The 20,782-nt window shown below is 44.9% G+C and overlaps 1 protein-coding gene across 1 annotated transcript in view; it reads right to left on the bottom strand.

Annotated features, from left to right (window-relative positions):
- Positions 1-7,420: 7,420 nt before the first annotated feature.
- cnn3a (calponin 3, acidic a) overlaps positions 7,421-20,782 on the bottom strand; it is a 19,051-nt gene continuing 5,689 nt past the window's right edge. Inside the window, exons 2-7 of the mRNA XM_069151203.1 lie at positions 13,328-13,449; positions 12,364-12,430; positions 12,142-12,279; positions 11,936-12,052; positions 11,579-11,725; positions 7,421-8,310 (exon numbers count right to left, since the gene is read on the bottom strand). Of these exons, the coding sequence (XP_069007304.1) occupies positions 7,969-8,310; positions 11,579-11,725; positions 11,936-12,052; positions 12,142-12,279; positions 12,364-12,430; positions 13,328-13,449 (933 nt within the window). The 3' untranslated portion in view covers positions 7,421-7,968. The remainder of the gene's footprint in view (positions 8,311-11,578; positions 11,726-11,935; positions 12,053-12,141; positions 12,280-12,363; positions 12,431-13,327; positions 13,450-20,782) is intronic.

Below are 20,782 nucleotides of genomic sequence, written 5' to 3'. Positions count from 1 at the left end.
TTCCAGGTCTAACAGGATGTTCCAGGTCTAACATGATGTTCCAGGTCTGACAGGATGTTCCAGGTCTAACATGATGTTCCAGGTCTAACAGGATGTTCCAGGTCTAACATGATGTTCCAGGTCTAACAGGATGTTCCAGGTCTAACATGATGTTCCAGGTCTAACATGATGTTCCAGGCCTAACAGGATGTTCCAGGTCTAACATGATGTTCCAGGTCTAACAGGATGGTCCAGGTCTAAAAGGATGTTCCAGGTCTGTAGCAGGATGTTCCAGGTCTAAAAGGATGTTCCAGGTCTGTAGCAGGATGTTCCAGGTTTGTAACAGGATGTTATAGGTCTGTAGCAGGATGTTCCAGGTCTAAAAGGATGTTCCAGGTCTGTAACAGGATGTTCCAGGTCTAACATGATGTTCCAGGTCTAACATGATGTTCCAAGTCTGTAACACATGTTTAATGAACTAATTTAATGTTTCTCATGCATACAGCATGTAAAGTCAGCCGCAGGTCGATTTATATTCCAGTCAGAGATGCAGGAAGCACCGAAGGTTCTCCCACCACCAGTTCTATGACCGCATGTTCCCCCACCACCAGTTCTATGACCGCATGTTCCCCCACCACTGGTTCTATGACTGAAGGTTCTCCCACCACTGGTTCGATGACCGAAGGTTCTCCCACCACTGGTTCGATGACCAAAGGTTCTCCCACCACCGGTTCTATGACCGAAGGTTCTCCCACCACCAGTCCCATGACCGAAGGTTCCCCCACCATGGCTCTACGACCAAAGGTTCCCCCACCACTGGTTCTATGACTGAAGGTTCCCCCACAACTGGTTCATTGACTGAAGGTTCCCCCACAACTGGTTCTATGACCGAAGGTTCTCCCACCACTGTTTCGATGACCGAAGGTTCGCCCACCACTGTTTCGATGACCGAAGGTTCGCTCACCACTGGTTCCATGACCAAAAGTTCCTCCACCACTGGTTCCATGACTGAAGGTTCCCCAACCACTGGTTCTATGACTGATGGTTCTCTCACCACTGGTTCCATGACGGAAGGTTTCCCCACTACTGGTTCTATGACTGAATGTTGGTTCCAGTCTGGAGACATGTGATCTAAAGATGACCCGGTGAATTCTAATATGGATGTTGCAGTCCCACAGCTGATCACAGCTCTGATGATGTCATCCATGACTCACAGCTCTGATGATGTCATACATAACTCACTATAAGAGTAAGGAGCAGAAGGTTTCTCATGCTGGTGTCGTTGCATCACTGGAGAAGATTCCAGCCTTTCAACACATCGATGGCGTCGGTGAGTCGGGATCATGTGACACACTGAGAGGACAAGTGCAGCATTCAAACAGGATGTGATCAGACAATCAATAACTGAATCAATGTAAAACATCATCAGTGATAAAAAAAGACTTTATGTTTTAATCTTCTTAAATCTGGAATAAATCACTTATTTTAAATTACAGAATTGAAGATGTTTTTTACTTCAGTCAAAAGAAATAAATCAATCAGTTTCATTTAATGAAGTCTTTAAGCTCAGTGTGCAGACCTGTCCTCTGAAGGCTGCCGCCTGCTGGCTGCTATATGAACTGCACATTACACACAATAACTAAACACACTAACTAAACACACACAATAATTAAACAAACACACGATAATTAAACAAACACACAATAACTAAATAGTCACAATAACTAAACACAAAAATTAAACACACACAATAATTAAACAAACACACGATAATTAAACAAACACACAATAACTAAATAGTCACAATAACTAAACACAAAAATTAAACAAACACACAATAACTAAACAAACACATAATAATTAAACAAACACACAATAATTAAACAAACACTATAACTAAACACACACACACAATAACTAAACACGCGATAACTAAACAACAACACAAAAAATAAACACACACACAATAATTGAACAAACACACAATTACTGAACAAACACACAATAACTAAACAAACACACAATAACGAAACAAACACACAAAAACTAAACACACACACAATAACTAAACACACACACAATAACTACACAAACACACAATAACTAAACAAACACAAAAACTAAACACACACACAATAACTAAACACACACACACAATAACTGAACAAACACACAATAACTAAACAAACACACAAAAACTAAAGACACACACAATAACTGAATACACACACACAATAACTAAACAAACACACAATAACTGAATAAACACAATAACTGAACAAACACACAATTACTGAACAAACACACAATAACTACACAAACACACAATAACTAAACACACACACACAATAACTAAACAAACACACAATAACTAAACACACACACACAATAACTGAACAAACACACAATAACTAAACAAATACACAAAAACTAAAGACACACACAATAACTGAATACACACACACAATAACTAAACAAACACACAATAACTGAATAAACACACAATAACTGAACAAACACACAATTACTAAACAAACACACAATAACTAAACAAACACAAAAACTAAACACACACACAATAACTAAACACACACACACAATAACTAAACAAACACACAATAACTAAACACAAACACTATAACTAAACACACACATACAATAACTAAACACACAATAACTAAACACACACACAATAACTAAACACACAAACACACACAATAATTAAACAAACACACAATAAACAAACACACACACGTGTACAATAACTAAACAAACACGCAATAATTAAACGATCACAATAACTAAACACGCACACACAATAACTAAAGACAATAACTAAACACACACACACACACAATAACTGAACAAACACATAATTACTGAACAAACACTCAAAAACTAAACAAACACACAACAACTAAACAAACACAATAACTGAACAAACACAAAAACTAAACAAACACAATAACTAAACAAACACAAAAACTAAACACACACAATAACTGAACAAACACACAATAACTGAACAAACACACAAAAACTAAACGAACACACAATAACTGAAGAAACACCCAATAACTGAACAAACACACAAAAACTAAACAAACACACAATAACTGAACAAACACACAATAACTGAACAAACACACAAAAACTAAACGAACACACAATAACTGAAGAAACACCCAATAACTGAACAAACACACAAAAACTAAACGAACACACAATAACTGAAGAAACACAATAACTAAACAAACACAAAAACTAAACACACACAATAACTGAACAAACACACAATAACTGAACAAACACACAAAAACTAAACGAACACACAATAACTGAAGAAACACCCAATAACTGAACAAACACACAAAAACTAAACAAACACACAATAACTGAACAAACACACAATAACTGAACAAACACACAAAAACTAAACAAACACACAATAACTGAACACCACACAATAACTGAACAAACACACAATAACTGAACAAACACACAATTACTGAACAAACACACAATAACTACACAAACACACAATAACTAAACAAACACAAAAACTAAACACACACAATAACTGAACAAACACACAATAACTGAACAAACACACAATAACTGAACAAACACACAATAACTAAACAAACACACAATAACGAAACAAACACACAAAAACTAAACACACACACAATAACTAAACAAACACACAATAACTGAACAAACACACAATTACTGAACAAACACACAATAACTACACAAACACACAATAACTAAACAAACACAAAAACTAAACACACACACAATAACTAAACACACACACACAATAACTAAACAAACACACAATAACTAAACACACACACACAATAACTGAACAAACACACAATAACTAAACAAACACACAAAAACTAAAGACACACACAATAACTGAATACACACACACAATAACTAAACAAACACACAATAACTAAACACACACACAATAACTAAACAAACACACAAAAACTAAAGACACACACAATAACTGAATACACACACACAATAACTAAACAAACACATAATAACTAAACAAACACACAATAACTGAATAAACACACAATAACTGAACAAACACACAATTACTGAACAAACACACAATAACTACACAAACACACAATAACTAAACAAACACAAAAACTAAACACACACACAATAACTAAACACACACACACAATAACTAAACAAACACACAATAACTAAACAAACACACAATAACTGAATAAACACACAATAACTGAACAAACACACAATAACTAAACACAAACACTATAACTAAACACACACATACAATAACTAAACACACAATAACTAAACACACGCACAATAACTAAACACACAAACACACACAATAATTAAACAAACACACAATAACCAAACACACACACGTGCACAATAACTAAACAAACACGCAATAATTAAACGATCACAATAACTAAACACGCACACACAATAACTAAAGACAATAACTAAACACACACACACACACACAATAACTGAACAAACACATAATTACTGAACAAACACTCAAAAACTAAACAAACACACAACAACTAAACAAACACAATAACTGAACAAACACAAAAACTAAACAAACACAATAACTAAACAAACACAAAAACTAAACACACACAATAACTGAACAAACACACAATAACTGAACAAACACACAAAAACTAAACGAACACACAATAACTGAAGAAACACCCAATAACTGAACAAACACACAAAAACTAAACGAACACACAATAACTGAAGAAACACAATAACTAAACAAACACAAAAACTAAACAAACACAATAACTAAACAAACACAAAAACTAAACACACACAATAACTGAACAAACACACAATAACTGAACAAACACACAAAAACTAAACGAACACACAATAACTGAAGAAACACCCAATAACTGAACAAACACACAAAAACTAAACAAACACACAATAACTGAACAAACACACAATAACTGAACAAACACACAAAAACTAAACAAACACACAATAACTGAACACCACACAATAACTGAACAAACACACAATAACTGAACAAACACATAATTACTGAACAAACACACAAAAACTAAACAAACACACAATAACTGAAAAAACACAAAAACTAAACACACACAATAACTGAACAAACACACAAAAACTAAACAAACACACAATAACTGAAAAAACACAAAAACTAAACACACACACAATAACTGAACAAACACACAAAAACTAAACAAACACACAATAACTGAAAAAACACAAAAACTAAACACACACACAATAACTGAACAAACACACAAAAACTAAACACACACAATAACTGAACAAACACACAATAACCACAATTGCATTAGAATTACAATTATATATATATATATATATATTACATTTATATATATAGTTCACATTATATATATATAAATGTAATATATTCATAAATATATATATACTATATATTATATATACATGCATATATGTGTGTATATATATATATATATATATATGTATATTATAGATATGATATTGCATATATATATCTATAATATACATACATATATGAATATTATCTCTATATTTTTACATATATAATAAACATATATGTATATATAATATAATATATATATATATGCATTCACGTCAGAATGAGTTTTCATGTCCTCACATCAGCCATGTTGACTCATGCTTGTCTCTCCTGCTCTGAGGGAAGGATTCTTCAGATGGTTGTAATCTCCACCACCACCACTAGATGGCCCTCTACCCTGCACACTTATATAATATCAGATATGAGCTGGTCTTATATTTCTGATTATTAATGATCATAAACTGCAGGAATCAAACATTCCTTCTCCTCCTTCTACCACTCCTCTTCCTCCTCCTACTCTTCCTCTTTCTAGTCCTTCTCCTCCTTCCACTCCTCCTACTCATCTTCCTCCTTCCACTCCTCTTCCTCTTCTTCCTCCTTCCACTCCTCCTCCTCCTACTTCTAGTCCTCCTCCTCCTCTCCACAACACCACCAGCACCACCTCCACCACGACCACCACCAACTCTACCACCTCCAACACCATCACAATGACCTCCACCAGCACCACCTCCAACACTACCACCACCACCTCCAACACCACAACTTCCACTTCCAACACTACCACCAACACCAACACCACCTCAAACACCACAACCTCCACCTCCACCACCACCACCACCACCACAACCCCCACCAGCACCACAAACACCACCACCACCACCACCGCTCTCTCTCTCTCTCTGCAGGCCTGCTCCTGTTTTCATGCCTCCCTTTAAAGGGCCCTCTGTGGTTGCCGCGGTTACCAGGCTTTTTTGGACTCCCTGTAATTGAGTCTTGCGTTTTCACCCTGGATTCTGCTGCCTGCACAAAGCAGTGATTATTCCTGAGGACGAGTGGGGGAGGGGTGTTGCTGGGGGGGGGGGGGGGGGGGCTCTGACTAAATACCATCACATTCTCATGAAGCTGATTGGCTGCTCACTCTTCTTCTGGTCTCTGAAAACCTGACTGAACGCACCCAATAGAGACAAACAGAGAGACAGAGACAGACGGATAGACAGAGAGACAGACACAGAGACAGACAGACAGCTTCTTCAGGTTCAGATCTGTAACAGGTAGCAGCATGAATCTCTGTCTGTCTGACTGACATCTCTCAGTGGATGTCCTCACACCACCTGGAAATCAACCTCCACAAGACTGAACTGCTCTTCCTTCCAGAGAAAGACTCTCCCACCCTCGACCTGACTACTACCTTCAACAACTCTGTTATCCCCGACCCTGACTGATAAGAACCTCGGAGACACTCCACAGTCAACTCTCTCTTACTGCCAACATCACGTTCCTGTAGATACATGCTGACCAACATCAGGAGAATACGTCCTCTTCTCACTCAGAAGGAGGTGCAGGCTCTGGTCCAGGTTCTTTTCTAGGTTCTGATCCAGGATCTGGTCCAGGTTCTGATCCAGGTTCTGGTCCAGGTTCTGGTCATCTCACATCTAGACTACTGTAACTCCCTCCTGGCAGGTCTACCTGTTAGTACCATCTGACCTCTGCAGCTCATCCAGAATGCAGCAGCTCCACTTTAACCTCCTAGATTCACTCACACTGCCCCGCCCCTCGTCCTTCTCATCCTCCTCTCATCCTCCTCCTCTCCTCCTCCTCCTCCTTCTCATCCTCCTCTCCTTCTCCCCCTTGTCCTCCTCTACTTTTCTGTAAATGTGAGCATGTTACAGTGAACATGTCTCCTGCTGTCATGCTGCTCGTCAGCAATACGTTGACGGCTGATGTCACTCTGTATGTAGAAACTCCAGATCATCAGCATGTGATGTGTTCATTGATGTGTAACGTGACCTTCTGGGATGTGTGAGCAGAACATGTGCACACAGACTCTCAGGATTTAAGACTTTATTTATGACATACCACTTTCTTTATGGAGCGTAATACAGTGGACTGTTTACAATGAGAGTCACTGCAATAAATACAGCTCAGAAATACAGAGGTAAAGAGTGGAAACAGGTCATGTGATGCACCAGGAAGTGGTGGTCTGCTCTGAGAGGAGATCTAACAGCCTCGTCCTGACCTGCGGCTGTGAGACAGCAGGTGGAAGCTCCTCCCACAGACCAGGGAGCTGTCAGTCAAACACTGCTGCAGCTCATCTCTTACCTCCACTTCTGGGCTCCATCTTTAAGACATCTTTAGAAAGAAGCTGATAAAAAAAATCTGACTTTACACTTAAAAACATGGAAGTAGATCTCAGTAGCTCTAAACTAGAAGCTGTGAGAGCTGCTGCTCCGTCACAGAGAGAAGAAGATGAAAGACCCAATGTCCTGCTTCAGACCATAAAAACTAGTGAGGACAGCAAAAGACTTGCTCTGTTGTGCAGCTGATAGGATACACTGGTTAATACTGCTCTGAGGTGAGTGGGAGGGGGGGGGGAACTAATAGTCAATGCTCTGGTCGTTGTAACGGGAGCTGTAGTCGTCATGGTAAGTTCCGTGGTACTCGTCCTCCTGGAACTCCGCCTGATAGTCACTGTCGCTGATCTCAGACCCGTTGGTGCCGGTGCTCTGGCTGCCGTTGGCATGGACCACCGGCTCCGTGGGGGGGGCGCAGTACTTGGGGTCGTACACCTGTCGGCCCAGACCGTACACACTCATGCCTCGCTGGGAGGCCACCTTGTTGGTGCCCATCTGGAGGGAGATGGTGGAGTTATCCAGCGGCTGCAGCGCCACCTTCTGGTCAAAAATGTCTCTGCGGGTTCCGGGGGCAGACATGCCCGCCTGCAGGGAAACACATGATGAACATATGAACATGTGATGGTGGCGAAGGAGTGAACACGTGTGATGGTGACGAAGGAGTGAACATGTGATGGTGATGAAGAAGTGAACACGTGATGGTGACGAAGGAGTGAACATGTGATGGTGACGAAGGAGTGAACATGTGATGGTGACAAAGTGAACACGTGATGGTGACGAAGGAGTGAACATGTGTGATGGTGACGAAGGAGTGAACACGTGATGGTGACGAAGGAGTGAACATGTGATGGTGACGAAGGAGTCAACATGTGATGGTGACGAAGGAGTGAACATGTGATGGTGACGAAGTGAACACGTGATGGTGACGAAGGAGTGAACATGTGTGATGGTGACGAAGGAGTGAACACGTGATGGTGACGAAGGAGTGAACGTGATGGTGACGAAGGAGTCAACATGTGATGGTGACGAAGGAGTGAACATGTGATGGTGACGAAGTGAACACGTGATGGTGACGAAGGAGTGAACATGTGATGGTGACGAAGGAGTGAACATGTGATGGTGACGAAGTGAACACGTGATGGTGACGAAGGAGTGAACATGTGTGATGGTGACGAAGGAGTGAACACGTGATGGTGACGAAGGAGTGAACATGTGATGGTGACGAAGGAGTCAACATGTGATGGTGACGAAGGAGTGAACATGTGATGGTGACGAAGGAGTCAACATGTGATGGTGACGAAGTGAACACGTGATGGTGACGAAGGAGTCAACATGTGATGGTGACAAAGTGAACACATGATGGTGACAAAGGAGTGAACATGTGATGGTGACGAAGGAGTGAACATGTGATGGTGACGAAGAAGTGAACACGTGATGGTGACAAAGGAGTGAACATGTGATGGTGACGAAGGAGTGAACATGTGATGGTGACGAAGGAGTGAACATGTGATGGTGACGAAGGAGTCAACATGTGATGGTGACGAAGTGAACACGTGATGGTGACAAAGGAGTGAACATGTGATGGTGACGAAGTGAACATGTGATGGTGACAAAGGAGTGAACATGTGATGGTGACGAAGGAGTCAACATGTGATGGTGACGAAGTGAACACGTGATGGTGACAAAGGAGTGAACATGTGATGGTGACGAAGTGAACACGTGATGGTGACAAAGGAGTGAACACCTGATGGTGAAGAAGAAGTGAACACGTGATGGTGACAAAGAAGTGAACACGTGATGGTGACAAAGAAGTGAACACGTGATGGCGACGAAGGAGTGAACATGTGATGGTGACGAAGAAGAGAACGTGATGGTGACGAAGAAGTGAACATGTGATGGTGATGAAGGAGTGAACATGTGATGGTGATGAAGTGAACACGTGATGGTGACAAAGGAGTGAACACCTGATGGTGAAGAAGAAGTGAACACGTGATGGTGACAAAGAAGTGAACACGTGATGGTGACAAAGAAGTGAACACGTGATGGCGACGAAGGAGTGAACATGTGATGGTGACGAAGGAGTCAACATGTGATGGTGATGAAGTGAACACGTGATGGTGACAAAGGAGTGAACACCTGATGGTGAAGAAGAAGTGAACACGTGATGGTGACAAAGAAGTGAACACGTGATGGTGACAAAGAAGTGAACACGTGATGGCGACGAAGGAGTGAACATGTGATGGTGACGAAGAAGAGAACGTGATGGTGACGAAGAAGTGAACATGTGATGGTGATGAAGGAGTGAACACGTGTGATAGTGACGAAGGAGTGAATGTGATGGTGATGAAGGAGTGAATGTGATGGTGATGAAGGAGTGAACACGTGATAGTGACGAAGGAGTGAACACGTGATGGTGACGAAGGAGTGAACACGTGATAGTGACGAAGGAGTGAACACGTGATGGTGACGAAGAAGAGAACACGTGATGGTGACGAAGAAGTGAACACGTGATGGTGACGAAGGAGTGAACACGTGATGGTGACGAAGAAGTGAATGTGATGGTGATGAAGGAGTGAACACGTGATAGTGACGAAGGAGTGAACACGTGATGGTGACGAAGGAGTGAACACGTGATAGTGACGAAGGAGTGAACACGTGATGGTGACGAAGAAGAGAACACGTGATGGTGACGAAGAAGTGAACACGTGATGGTGACGAAGGAGTGAACACGTGATGGTGACGAAGAAGAGAACACGTGATGGTGACGAAGAAGTGAACACGTGATGGTGACGAAGGAGTGAACACGTGATAGTGACAAAGGAGTGAACACGTGATGGTGACGAAGAAGAGAACACGTGATGGTGACGAAGAAGTGAACACGTGATGGTGACGAATGAGTGAACATGTGATGGTGACGAATGAGTGAACACGTGATGGTGACGAATGAGTGAACACGTGATGGTGACGAATGAGTGAACGTGTGATGTGATGAAAGAGTGAACATGTGTGGTGATGAAGGAGTGAACATGTGATGGTGATGAAGGAGTGAACATGTGATGGTGATGAAGGAGTGAACATGTGTGGTGATGAAAGAGCGAACACGTGTGTCCACCTCCACCCTGTCTTTTGTCTGTCTTGTTTCACTTCCTGTCCTTTCTATGATTGTTGGCCCCGCCCCCTGATTAGTTCCACCTGTCCCTCGTTGTCCTTCCCTCCCTGCTGTATTCAGTCTGTGAGCTCTTCTTCTTCCCTCTTTGTCACTTTGTTTCAGTTTCCTGTCTGTTGCTGAATCTTTTGAAACCCAGAGAACACAAACCACCTGAACTGTGTCGCCATGGCAACAGGTTTCTCCAACATGACAACACGCCGCTCACAGTTTCTCGCCCTCGAACCTTTAACCTAAATCTGATGTTTCTGTGGTTGGTTACTGTCCCAGCTTCTTTAAAAACAGGGTTGTACTACATAAAACCAGTTCAGGTTTAATTGCAGTGTTTCTACCTTCCACTGTGTTCCATAACAGACCAGCTGCTCTGTGAAGCTCAACGTGACCAATCACATGCAGGTAAGACAGCATGAACTGTAACTAAACTCAATATTTGTCACAGTTTCCGTGACAGAACCTAGAATAACTGATGCCGTGGTAACAGTTTTTGGTCCTGTGTGAGAGTGGGCAGTGTTTGGGTCTGAGAGGCTTTCAGGGTCCTGGATGTGGTCCATGAACTGGACTGGAGACATGAGGACCAGGATGTGTGACCAGCAGTGAAAAAACATGGCCCCTGTGTGTGCTCTGTTTTGGTATCTTTGAGCATTAGTTTGAGATGAGCAGCAGATTAATTGTTGGAGAGGAGCTCACCTGGCTGGCTCCTTTGTTGGTTCCCATCTGCAGACTGATGGTGGTCTGGTCGTAGGGTTTGTCCGTCTGAGTCTTTGGGTCGTACAGATGTCTCCTGGTTCCGTACGCAGTCATCCCAGCCTGACTCGCACACTTGTTGGTTCCCATCTGTGAACAGAAGACCAGCGGCAGGCTGTCAGTCAATCCAACATCTCCAACATCCAGCAGTCCACCTGCTTCCTCATTCAAAGGGAGGATGAACTTCTGAGTGCACCGTTTCTTTTTCTCGAGACAGACTGGGTGTTGGCGCACCAGCAGGATTTATTCAAAGTTACAAACATAACATGAGTTCTCAGCAGCAGCCTCACGTCCTGTTACCTGCAGTCCGATGACACACTGCCCCGCCTTGATCTTCTCATCGTCAAAATGTCGAGCCTGTTTGTCTGCGTATTTCACACCGATGTCGATCTTTGTGTCCATTCCTTTGGTCTTTGCCTGAGATATGAAGAGGACATGTTGGTCAGAGGACATGTTGGTCAGAGGACATGTTGGTCAGAGGACATGTCCCTCTCTGCGTCCCTCACCATGCTAGCCAGGGCGAGCAGTGTGGTCTGGACTTGTGTCATGTTCCCGTTCTCAAACAGGTCGTTTGCCTCGAAGATGTCGTTGGGCTTCAGGCCGTAGTTCAGGATGGCTTTGATGAAGTTTCCCAGGTTTTCCAGCTGCAACAGAGAAGATGTGATGAGAGTCGTCAGAGCGGGACGGACGTCTGAATGTCCTCTGTGATTCAGACTTTCAGCTCTTACCTTGTGCCAGTTCAGCTGTGACAGGTTGATTTTCTTTACTGAACCAGGGTGCAGTTTATTAATCAGCCTAAGAGGAAAAGGAAAACACATGTATCAGAATTTAAACCTAATCTTAACTTCAACCTCACCTTCACTAATTTAAACCTAAATTTAAACCTAACATTAATTTAAACCTAATCTTAACTTCAACCTCACCTTAACTAAATGTAACCTTAATTTAAACCGAATCTTAAATTTAACCATAAACCTAATCTTAATTTAAACTTCAATTTAAACCTAACCATAATTTAAACCTAACCTTAACTAAATTTAACCTTAATTTAAACCTAACCTTAACTAAATTTAACCTTAACTTAAACCTAACCTTAACTGAAACCTAATCTTAAACCTAACCTTAACTTCACCATAAACCTAATATTAACAACCTTAATTTAAATTTAACCGTATACATAAACATAAATTCAACCTATCCTTAATTTAAACTTGACCATTAACCTAACTTAAATTTAAGCCTAACCTTAATTTAAACCTAACCTTAACTTGAATTTAACCGTAAAACTAACCATAACGTAAACCTAGACTTAACTGTAAACCTAATCTTAATTTAAACCAAACCTTCACTTAAACCAAAACCTAACTTAAACCCTAATGTTACCGTAAATCTAACCACAAACCTAACTTTAACTGAAATCTAACCATAACTTGAACCCAACCATAAACCTAACCTTAACCTAAACCTAACATAAACCAAAGCTTAACCTTAAAACTAACCAACCGTAACCTCATATTTAATGATTTACATTATTGGCATGTGTTCCCCACAACATCAAAGCGCGCGCACGCACGCACGCACGCACACACACACACACACACACACACACACACACACACACACACACACACACACACACACACACACACACACACACACACACACACACACACACACACACAGAAGACTTACTCGCAGAGGATGACTCCATCCTTCAAGCCTTTCTGGAAGGTTCCTCCGATAGGCATTCCTGTTACTTCCTCGATCCAGAAGCGAAGCTCCTCCTCTTTTTGTTGGTCATATTTCTGAGCAATCTGAGAGAAAAAAACATTCATAAGTCATCAAGTCCACTCAGTTCCACTGACTCACGTCCTGGATTGAAACACAGTTGATCCTCAAAGACCTCGACACCATAAAATAGGTTAAATATTTAAAACCGTCAGGTTAGTTCATGAACTTTTAGTAACAGCAGCAGGAAAATGAAGTTTTGGTTTTGTGCCTCAGATTTCACAGGAAGGTCTCTGGTTCTATTCCAGGAAGTGTTTCTGTGATGATGATACCTACAATTTATTTACAATTATTAGGAACACCTGTTTATTCAAGCAGCTCAGGATCTTCAGTTAACACTCATCAGAGGGAGGAAACGTGACCTGTGATTGTTGGTGAAACTGAACATCCTGAGAGTGCAGCTCTGCAGACGGTGACCAGGAGACAGAAAGTCTCTGAGCACGTCTGCAGACGGTGACCAGGAGACAGAAAGTCTCTGAGCACGTCTGCAGACGGTGACCAGGAGACAGAAAGTCTCTGAGCACGTCTGCAGACGGTGACCACCACAGGTGCTGTGTTGTCAGACCATACATACGAGTATCCTTCTGCTTTATCTCCCTTTGTTGTAGCTCCTGGATGGAGGTGTGTTGGACCATCAGAAGGATCCACAGAGCTGCAGTGTTCTTACAGATGTTCCTCTGTTCAGGACCGTTGGACCAGAACCAGAACCATCATCTGTTTCACTAATACACCATCAGATCCTGCTGGGAGGGAAACCCGACCGACATCATGTCCATGAGTCCAGGTCTCCACTGCACTCAGAACACCGCCAGAGACAGGTGGACACCGCCAGAGACAGGTGGACAGGTGGACACTGCCGGAGAAAGGTGGACCTATGAGACCGTCCACCTGGGAGACTGTCCACCTATGAGACCGTCCACATGGGAGACTGTCGACCTGGGAGACCGTCCACCTATGAGACCGTCCACATGGGAGACTGTCCACCTATAAGACTGTCCACCTGGGAGACCGTCCACCTATGAGACTGTCCACCTGGGAGACTGTCCACCTGGGAGACTGTCCACCTATGAGACTGTCCACCTATGAGGCTGTCCACCTATGAGACTGTCCACCTATGAGACTGTCCACCTGGGAGACTGTCCACCTAGGAGACTGTCCACCTAGGAGACTGTCCACCTATGAGAACGTCCACCTATGAGAACGTCCACATGGGAGACTGTCCACCTATAAGACCATCCACATGGGAGACTGTCGACCTGGGAGACCGTCCACCTATGAGACTGTCCACCTATGAGACCGTCCACATGGGAGACCGTCCACCTATAAGACTGTCCACCTATAAGACTGTCCACCTGGGAGACCGTCCACCTATGAGACTGTCCACCTGGGAGACTGTACCTATGAGACTGTCCACCTGGGAGACCGTCCACCTATGAGACTGTCCACCTGGGAGACTGTCCACCTATGAGAACGTCCACATGGGAGACTGTCCACCTATAAGACCGTCCACATGGGAGACTGTCGACCTGGGAGACGGTCCACCTATAAGACTGTCCACCTGGGAGACCGTCCACCTATGAGACTGTCCACCTATGAGACTGTCCACCTGGGAGACTGTCCACCTATGAGACTGTCCACCTATGAGGCTGTCCACCTATGAGACTGTCCACCTATGAGAACGTCCACATGGGAGACTGTCCACCTATAAGACCGTCCACACGGGAGACTGTTGACCTGGGAGACCGTCCACCTATGAGACTGTCCACCTATGAGACCGTCCACATGGGAGACTGTCCACCTATAAGACTGTCCACCTGGGAGACCGTCCACCTATGAGACTGTCCACCTGGGAGACTGTCCACCTATGAGAACGTCCACCTATGAGAACGTCCACATGGGAGACTGTCCACCTATAAGACCGTCCACATGGGAGACTATCGACCTGGGAGACCGTCCACCTATGAGACTGTCCACCTATGAGACCGTCCACATGGGAGACTGTCCACCTATAAGACTGTCCACCTGGGAGACCGTCCACCTATGAGACTGTCCACCTGGGAGACTGTCCACCTATGAGAACGTCCACATGGGAGACTGTCCACCTATAAGACCGTCCACATGGGAGACTGTCGACCTATGAGACTGTCCACCTGGGAGACTGTCCACCTATGAGAACGTCCACCTATAAGACCGTCCACATGGGAGACTGTCGACCTGGGAGCCCGTCCACCTATGAGACTGTCCACCGATGAGACCGTCCACATGGGAGACTGTCCACCTATAAGACTGTCCACCTGCTGCAGGACAGGCTCGTCCTCTGGATGTTTCAGTACTTTGACATACATCCGGTGCTGTGAGGTAGAGGAAAGGTCAGGACTTCCTCCAAAACATGAGGATTGATCACAGCTCCGCCCACCAGGAAGTAAAACATGAGAATTGATCACAGCTCCGCCCACCAGGAAGTAAAACATGAGGATTGATCACAGCTCCGCCCACCAGGAAGTAAAACATGAGAATTGATCACAGCTCCGCCCACCAGGAAGTTAAACATGAGGGTTGATCACAGCTCCGCCCACCAGGAAGTTAAACATGAGGATTGATCACAGCTCCGCCCACCAGGAAGTTAAACATGAGGGTTGATCACAGCTCCGCCCACCAGGAAGTTAAACATGAGGATTGATCACAGCTCCGCCCACCAGGAAGTTAAACATGAGGATTGATCACAGCTCCGCCCACCAGGAAGTAAAACCACCAGGACAGGTGTGTTTCTGCAATTTATTATCCTGAACACACATTTCAGTTCATATATAATATAAACAAATTTTGTAGTTCCTTGGAGGAGGAGGTCCTGTTGGAGGGGGGTCCGGAGGAGGGGATCCAGAGCAGGGGGTTCGGGAGGAGGGGGAAGGGGGGTTGTGAGGTGGTCTGAAGAATGTGAGGAATGCAGCTAAAGGAAGCAGGACTTCTGATCTGGAGCCTCTCCGGCCTCCTGCTGACCTCCTGCTGACCTCCTGCTGGCCTCCTGCTGACCTCCTGCTGACCTCCTGCCTGCCTATTGCCTGCCTCCTGCCCACCTCCTGTTCACCTCCTGCTCGCCTCCTGCCCGCCTCCTGCCCGCCTCCTGTTCGCCTCCTGCTCGCCTCCTGCTGGCCTCCTACTGGCCTCCTGCTTTGTCTCTGACACAGAACCATGAACCAGAACCTGTTCTTGCTGCAGGGAACAAAAAGTGGTTCCACTTCAGGACACTTTGAGAATACAGACGACTCAGAACCAAACAGAACCGATTCAGTTCATTCTGGAGTTTCAATGATTTCTGGACATCAGACAGGAAATGATGTTTTAATATGAACAATAAAGATATCTATTTAGCATGCTAACCAGCTAGCTCCAGCTCGTAATACCACTTAGTACCACAGGAGGAGACAGAGAGTTACTGCAGCGTTCAGTCTGACCTGAGAGGAAGAAAAAGTCCTGGTTCTGAAAGGAAACGCAGTGATGTCTTAAAGTCTTTGAGAACAGAAGCAGAGTCCAATAGTTCTGTGTAATATTCAAGAAGTAGTTCTGTTTGAAACAAATCTCTCAAATGAACCGGCTCCTCCTCTCTCCTGCAGCTCTCTCCTGCAGCTCTCTCCTGCTCTGTCCTCCTCTCGCCTCCTCTCTCCTGTTCTCTCCTGTTCTCTCCTGCAGCTCTCTCCTGTTCTCTCCTGCTCTCTCCTGTTCTCTCCTGTTCTCTCCTGCAGCTCTCTCCTGTTCTCTCCTGTTCTCTCCTGCTCTCTCCTGTTCTCTCCTGCAGCTCTCCTGTTCTCTCCTGCTCTCTCCTGTTCTCTCCTGCTCTCTCCTGCTCTCTCCTGCTCTCTCCTGCAGCTCTCTCCTGCTCTCTCCTGCTCTCTCCTGCTCTCTCCTGTTCTCTCCTGCTCTCTCCTCCTCTCTCCTGTTCTCTCCTGTTCTCTCCTGCTCTCTCCTCCTCTCTCCTGTTCTCTCCTGCTCTCTCCTGTTCTCTCCTGTTCTCTCCTGCTCTCTCCTGCTCTCTCCTGTTCTCTCCTGCTCTCTCCTGCTCTCTCCTGTTCTCTCCTGTTCTCTCCTGCTCTCTCCTGCTCTCTCCTGTTCTCTCCTGTTCTCTCCTGCTCTCTCCTCCTCTCTCCTGTTCTCTCCTGTTCTCTCCTGCTCTCTCCTGTTCTCTCCTGTTCTCTCCTGCAGCTCTCTCCTGTTCTCTCCTTCTCTCTCCTGCTCTCTCCTCCTCTCTCCTGTTCTCTCCTGTTCTCTCCTGCAGCTCTCTCCTGTTCTCTCCTGCTCTCTCCTCCTCTCTCCTGTTCTCTCCTGCTCTCTCCTGCTCTCTCCTGTTCTCTCCTGCTCTCTCCTGCTCTCTCCTGTTCTCTCCTGTTCTCTCCTGCTCTCTCCTCCTCTCTCCTGTTCTCTCCTGTTCTCTCCTGCTCTCTCCTCCTCTCTCCTGTTCTCTCCTGTTCTCTCCTGCTCTCTCCTCCTCTCTCCTGTTCTCTCCTGTTCTCTCCTGCTCTCTCCTCCTCTCTCCTGCTCTCTCCAGCTCTCTCCTGCTCTCTCCTGTTCTCTCCTGCTCTCTCCTCCTCTCTCCTGTTCTCTCCTGCTCTCTCCTCCTCTCTCCTGTTCTCTCCTGCTCTCTCCTGCTCTCTCCTCCTCTCTCCTGTTCTCTCCTGTTCTCTCCTGCAGCTCTCTCCTGTTCTCTCCTGTTCTCTCCTGCTCTCTCCTCCTCTCTCCTGTTCTCTCCTGCTCTCTCCTGCTCTCTCCTGCTCTCTCCTGCTCTCTCCTGTTCTCTCCTGCTCTCTCCTGCTCTCTCCTGTTCTCTCCTGTTCTCTCCTGCTCTCTCCTGTTCTCTCCTGTTCTCTCCTGCTCTCTCCAGCTCTCTCCTGCTCTCTCCTGCTCTCTCCTGCTCTCTCCTGTTCTCTCCTGTTCTCTCCTGCTCTCTCCTGTTCTCTCCTGTTCTCTCCTGTTCTCTCCTGCTCTCTCCTCCTCTCTCCTGTTCTCTCCTGCTCTCTCCTGCTCTCTCCTGTTCTCTCCTGCTCTCTCCTGTTCTCTCCTGTTCTCTCCTGCTCTCTCCTCCTCTCTCCTGTTCTCTCCTGTTCTCTCCTGTTCTCTCCTGCTCTCTCCTCCTCTCTCCTGTTCTCTCCTGCTCTCTCCAGCTCTCTCCTGCTCTCTCCTGCTCTCTCCTGTTCTCTCCTGCTCTCTCCTGCTCTCTCCTGTTCTCTCCTGTTCTCTCCTGCTCTCTCCTCCTCTCTCCTGTTCTCTCCTGTTCTCTCCTGCTCTCTCCTGTTCTCTCCTGTTCTCTCCTGCAGCTCTCTCCTGTTCTCTCCTCCTCTCTCCTGTTCTCTCCTGCAGCTCTCTCCTGTTCTCTCCTGTTCTCTCCTGCTCTCTCCTCCTCTCTCCTGCTCTCTCCTGCTCTCTCCTGCTCTCTCCTGTTCTCTCCTGTTCTCTCCTGCTCTCTCCTCCTCTCTCCTGTTCTCTCCTGCTCTCTCCTGCTCTCTCCTGCTCTCTCCTGTTCTCTCCTGCTCTCTCCTGCTCTCTCCTGTTCTCTCCTGCTCTCTCCTGCTCTCTCCTGTTCTCTCCTGTTCTCTCCTGCTCTCTCCTCCTCTCTCCTGCTCTCTCCTGCTCTCTCCTGTTCTCTCCTGTTCTCTCCTGTTCTCTCCTGTTCTCTCCTGCTCTCTCCTGTTCTCTCCTGTTCTCTCCTGCTCTGTCCTCCTCTCTCCTGCTGACGATGACTCCACGTGTATCAGACGGATTCATTTCATCAGATTGAACAGCAGAAGATAAACATTGATCTGAAACAGCTGGAGCTTAAAACTTATTGATCAGCTGATAGATAACCTGAATCATTACTATTACAGCCATCAACACCATCATCATCATCATCATCATCATCATGACAAAGGACAGCATAGAGATAGAAGAGAAGAACTGTTGCTGGAGACGACAATCACAGAGCAGAGACATGCAGCTCCATGACGGGACATCTGGAAAAGAAAGAACAGAAACTACACGAGTGAAGGAACTGAATGGAGACAACAGATAATAAGAAGAAACTATGGGAGAGAAGAAGATGGTGAGGTATGAGTCAGTTAAAGAGTAGGAGGAAAGAAAAGAAGCTCAGCATGTAACGAGGTCCTCCAGCAGCCTCGGCCTATAACAGCATAACTAAGGGTTGGTTCAGGTCTACCTGAGCCAGCCCTAACTATAGGCTTTATCAAGAAGGAACGTTTTGAGTCTAATCTTAAAGCTAGAGAGGGTTTCTGCCCCTCCAACACAAACTGGGAGCTGGTTCCACAGGGGAGGAGCCTGAAAACTGAAGCTCCGCCTCCCATTCTACTTCTGGAAACTCCAGGAACCACAAGTAGACCAGCGTACTGAGAGAGAAGTGCTCTGCTAGGATTATATGGTTCTATAAGATCTCTAAGATATGATGGAGCCTGGTCATGTAGAGCTTTGTAAGTCATCAAGAGAATTTTAAAGCATGTAACTGCTTCCTTAAACTTGGCCACGACATCATCTGACAGACATCTACTGTCGTGGGATTTATTCCCACATGCTGTGTAGTCCATTATTGTAACTTCAGATGTTAATAAGAAGTGGTCCGACAAAACAGGGTTTGGAGGAAATACTATTACATTTTCAGTTTCCATCCCATACAACAGAACCAGATGGAGGGTGTGGTTACCACGGTGACGGGGTTTATTTACATCCTTATAAAAGCCAATAGAATCTAATAATGATCTGAAAGTAGAACTGAGGCTGTCGTTGTCCACGTCAACATGAATGTTAAAGTCTCCCACTATCATCACTTTATCTGAACTCAGCACTAAATCTGATCAAAAGTCAGAATTCAGTTAGAAACTCTGAATAAGGACCAGGTGGGAGATAAACAACAACAATACAATCCGTTTCTCTGCTTTCTAGTTTGGGTGAGAGACTAAGAGTCAGACTCTCAAATGATTTAGAACTAAGTTTAGGGTTAGGGTTAATTGATAAACTTGAGTGGAAGATTGCTGCCACTCCTCCTCTTCCTCCTCCTCCTCCTCTTCTTCCTCCTTCTCCTCCTCCTCCTCCTCCTCTTCCTCCTCCTCCTCCCACTCCTCCTCCTCTTCCTCCTCCTCCACCTCCTCCTCCTCCTCCTCTTCCTCCTCCTCCTCCTCTTCTTCCTCCTTCTCCTCCTCCTCCTCCTCCTCTTCCTCCTCCTCCTCCCACTCCTCCTCCTTCTCCTCCTCCTCCTCCCACTCCTCCTCTTCTTCCTCCTTCTCCTCCTCCTCCTCCTCCTCTTCCTCCTCCTCCTCCCACTCCTCCTCCTTCTCCTCCTCCTTCTCCTCCTCCTCCTCTTCTTCCTCCTTCTCCTCCTCC

The sequence above is a fragment of the Embiotoca jacksoni genome, unplaced genomic scaffold (assembly GCF_022577435.1).
Source record: "Embiotoca jacksoni isolate LCO1_2020_lvr unplaced genomic scaffold, fEmbJac1.0.p SCAF_17, whole genome shotgun sequence".
NCBI classification, from domain to species: domain Eukaryota; kingdom Metazoa; phylum Chordata; class Actinopteri; family Embiotocidae; genus Embiotoca; species Embiotoca jacksoni.
The sequence above is the reverse complement of the archived record's forward strand: the minus strand, read 5'-3'. Positions and strand labels throughout refer to the sequence as shown.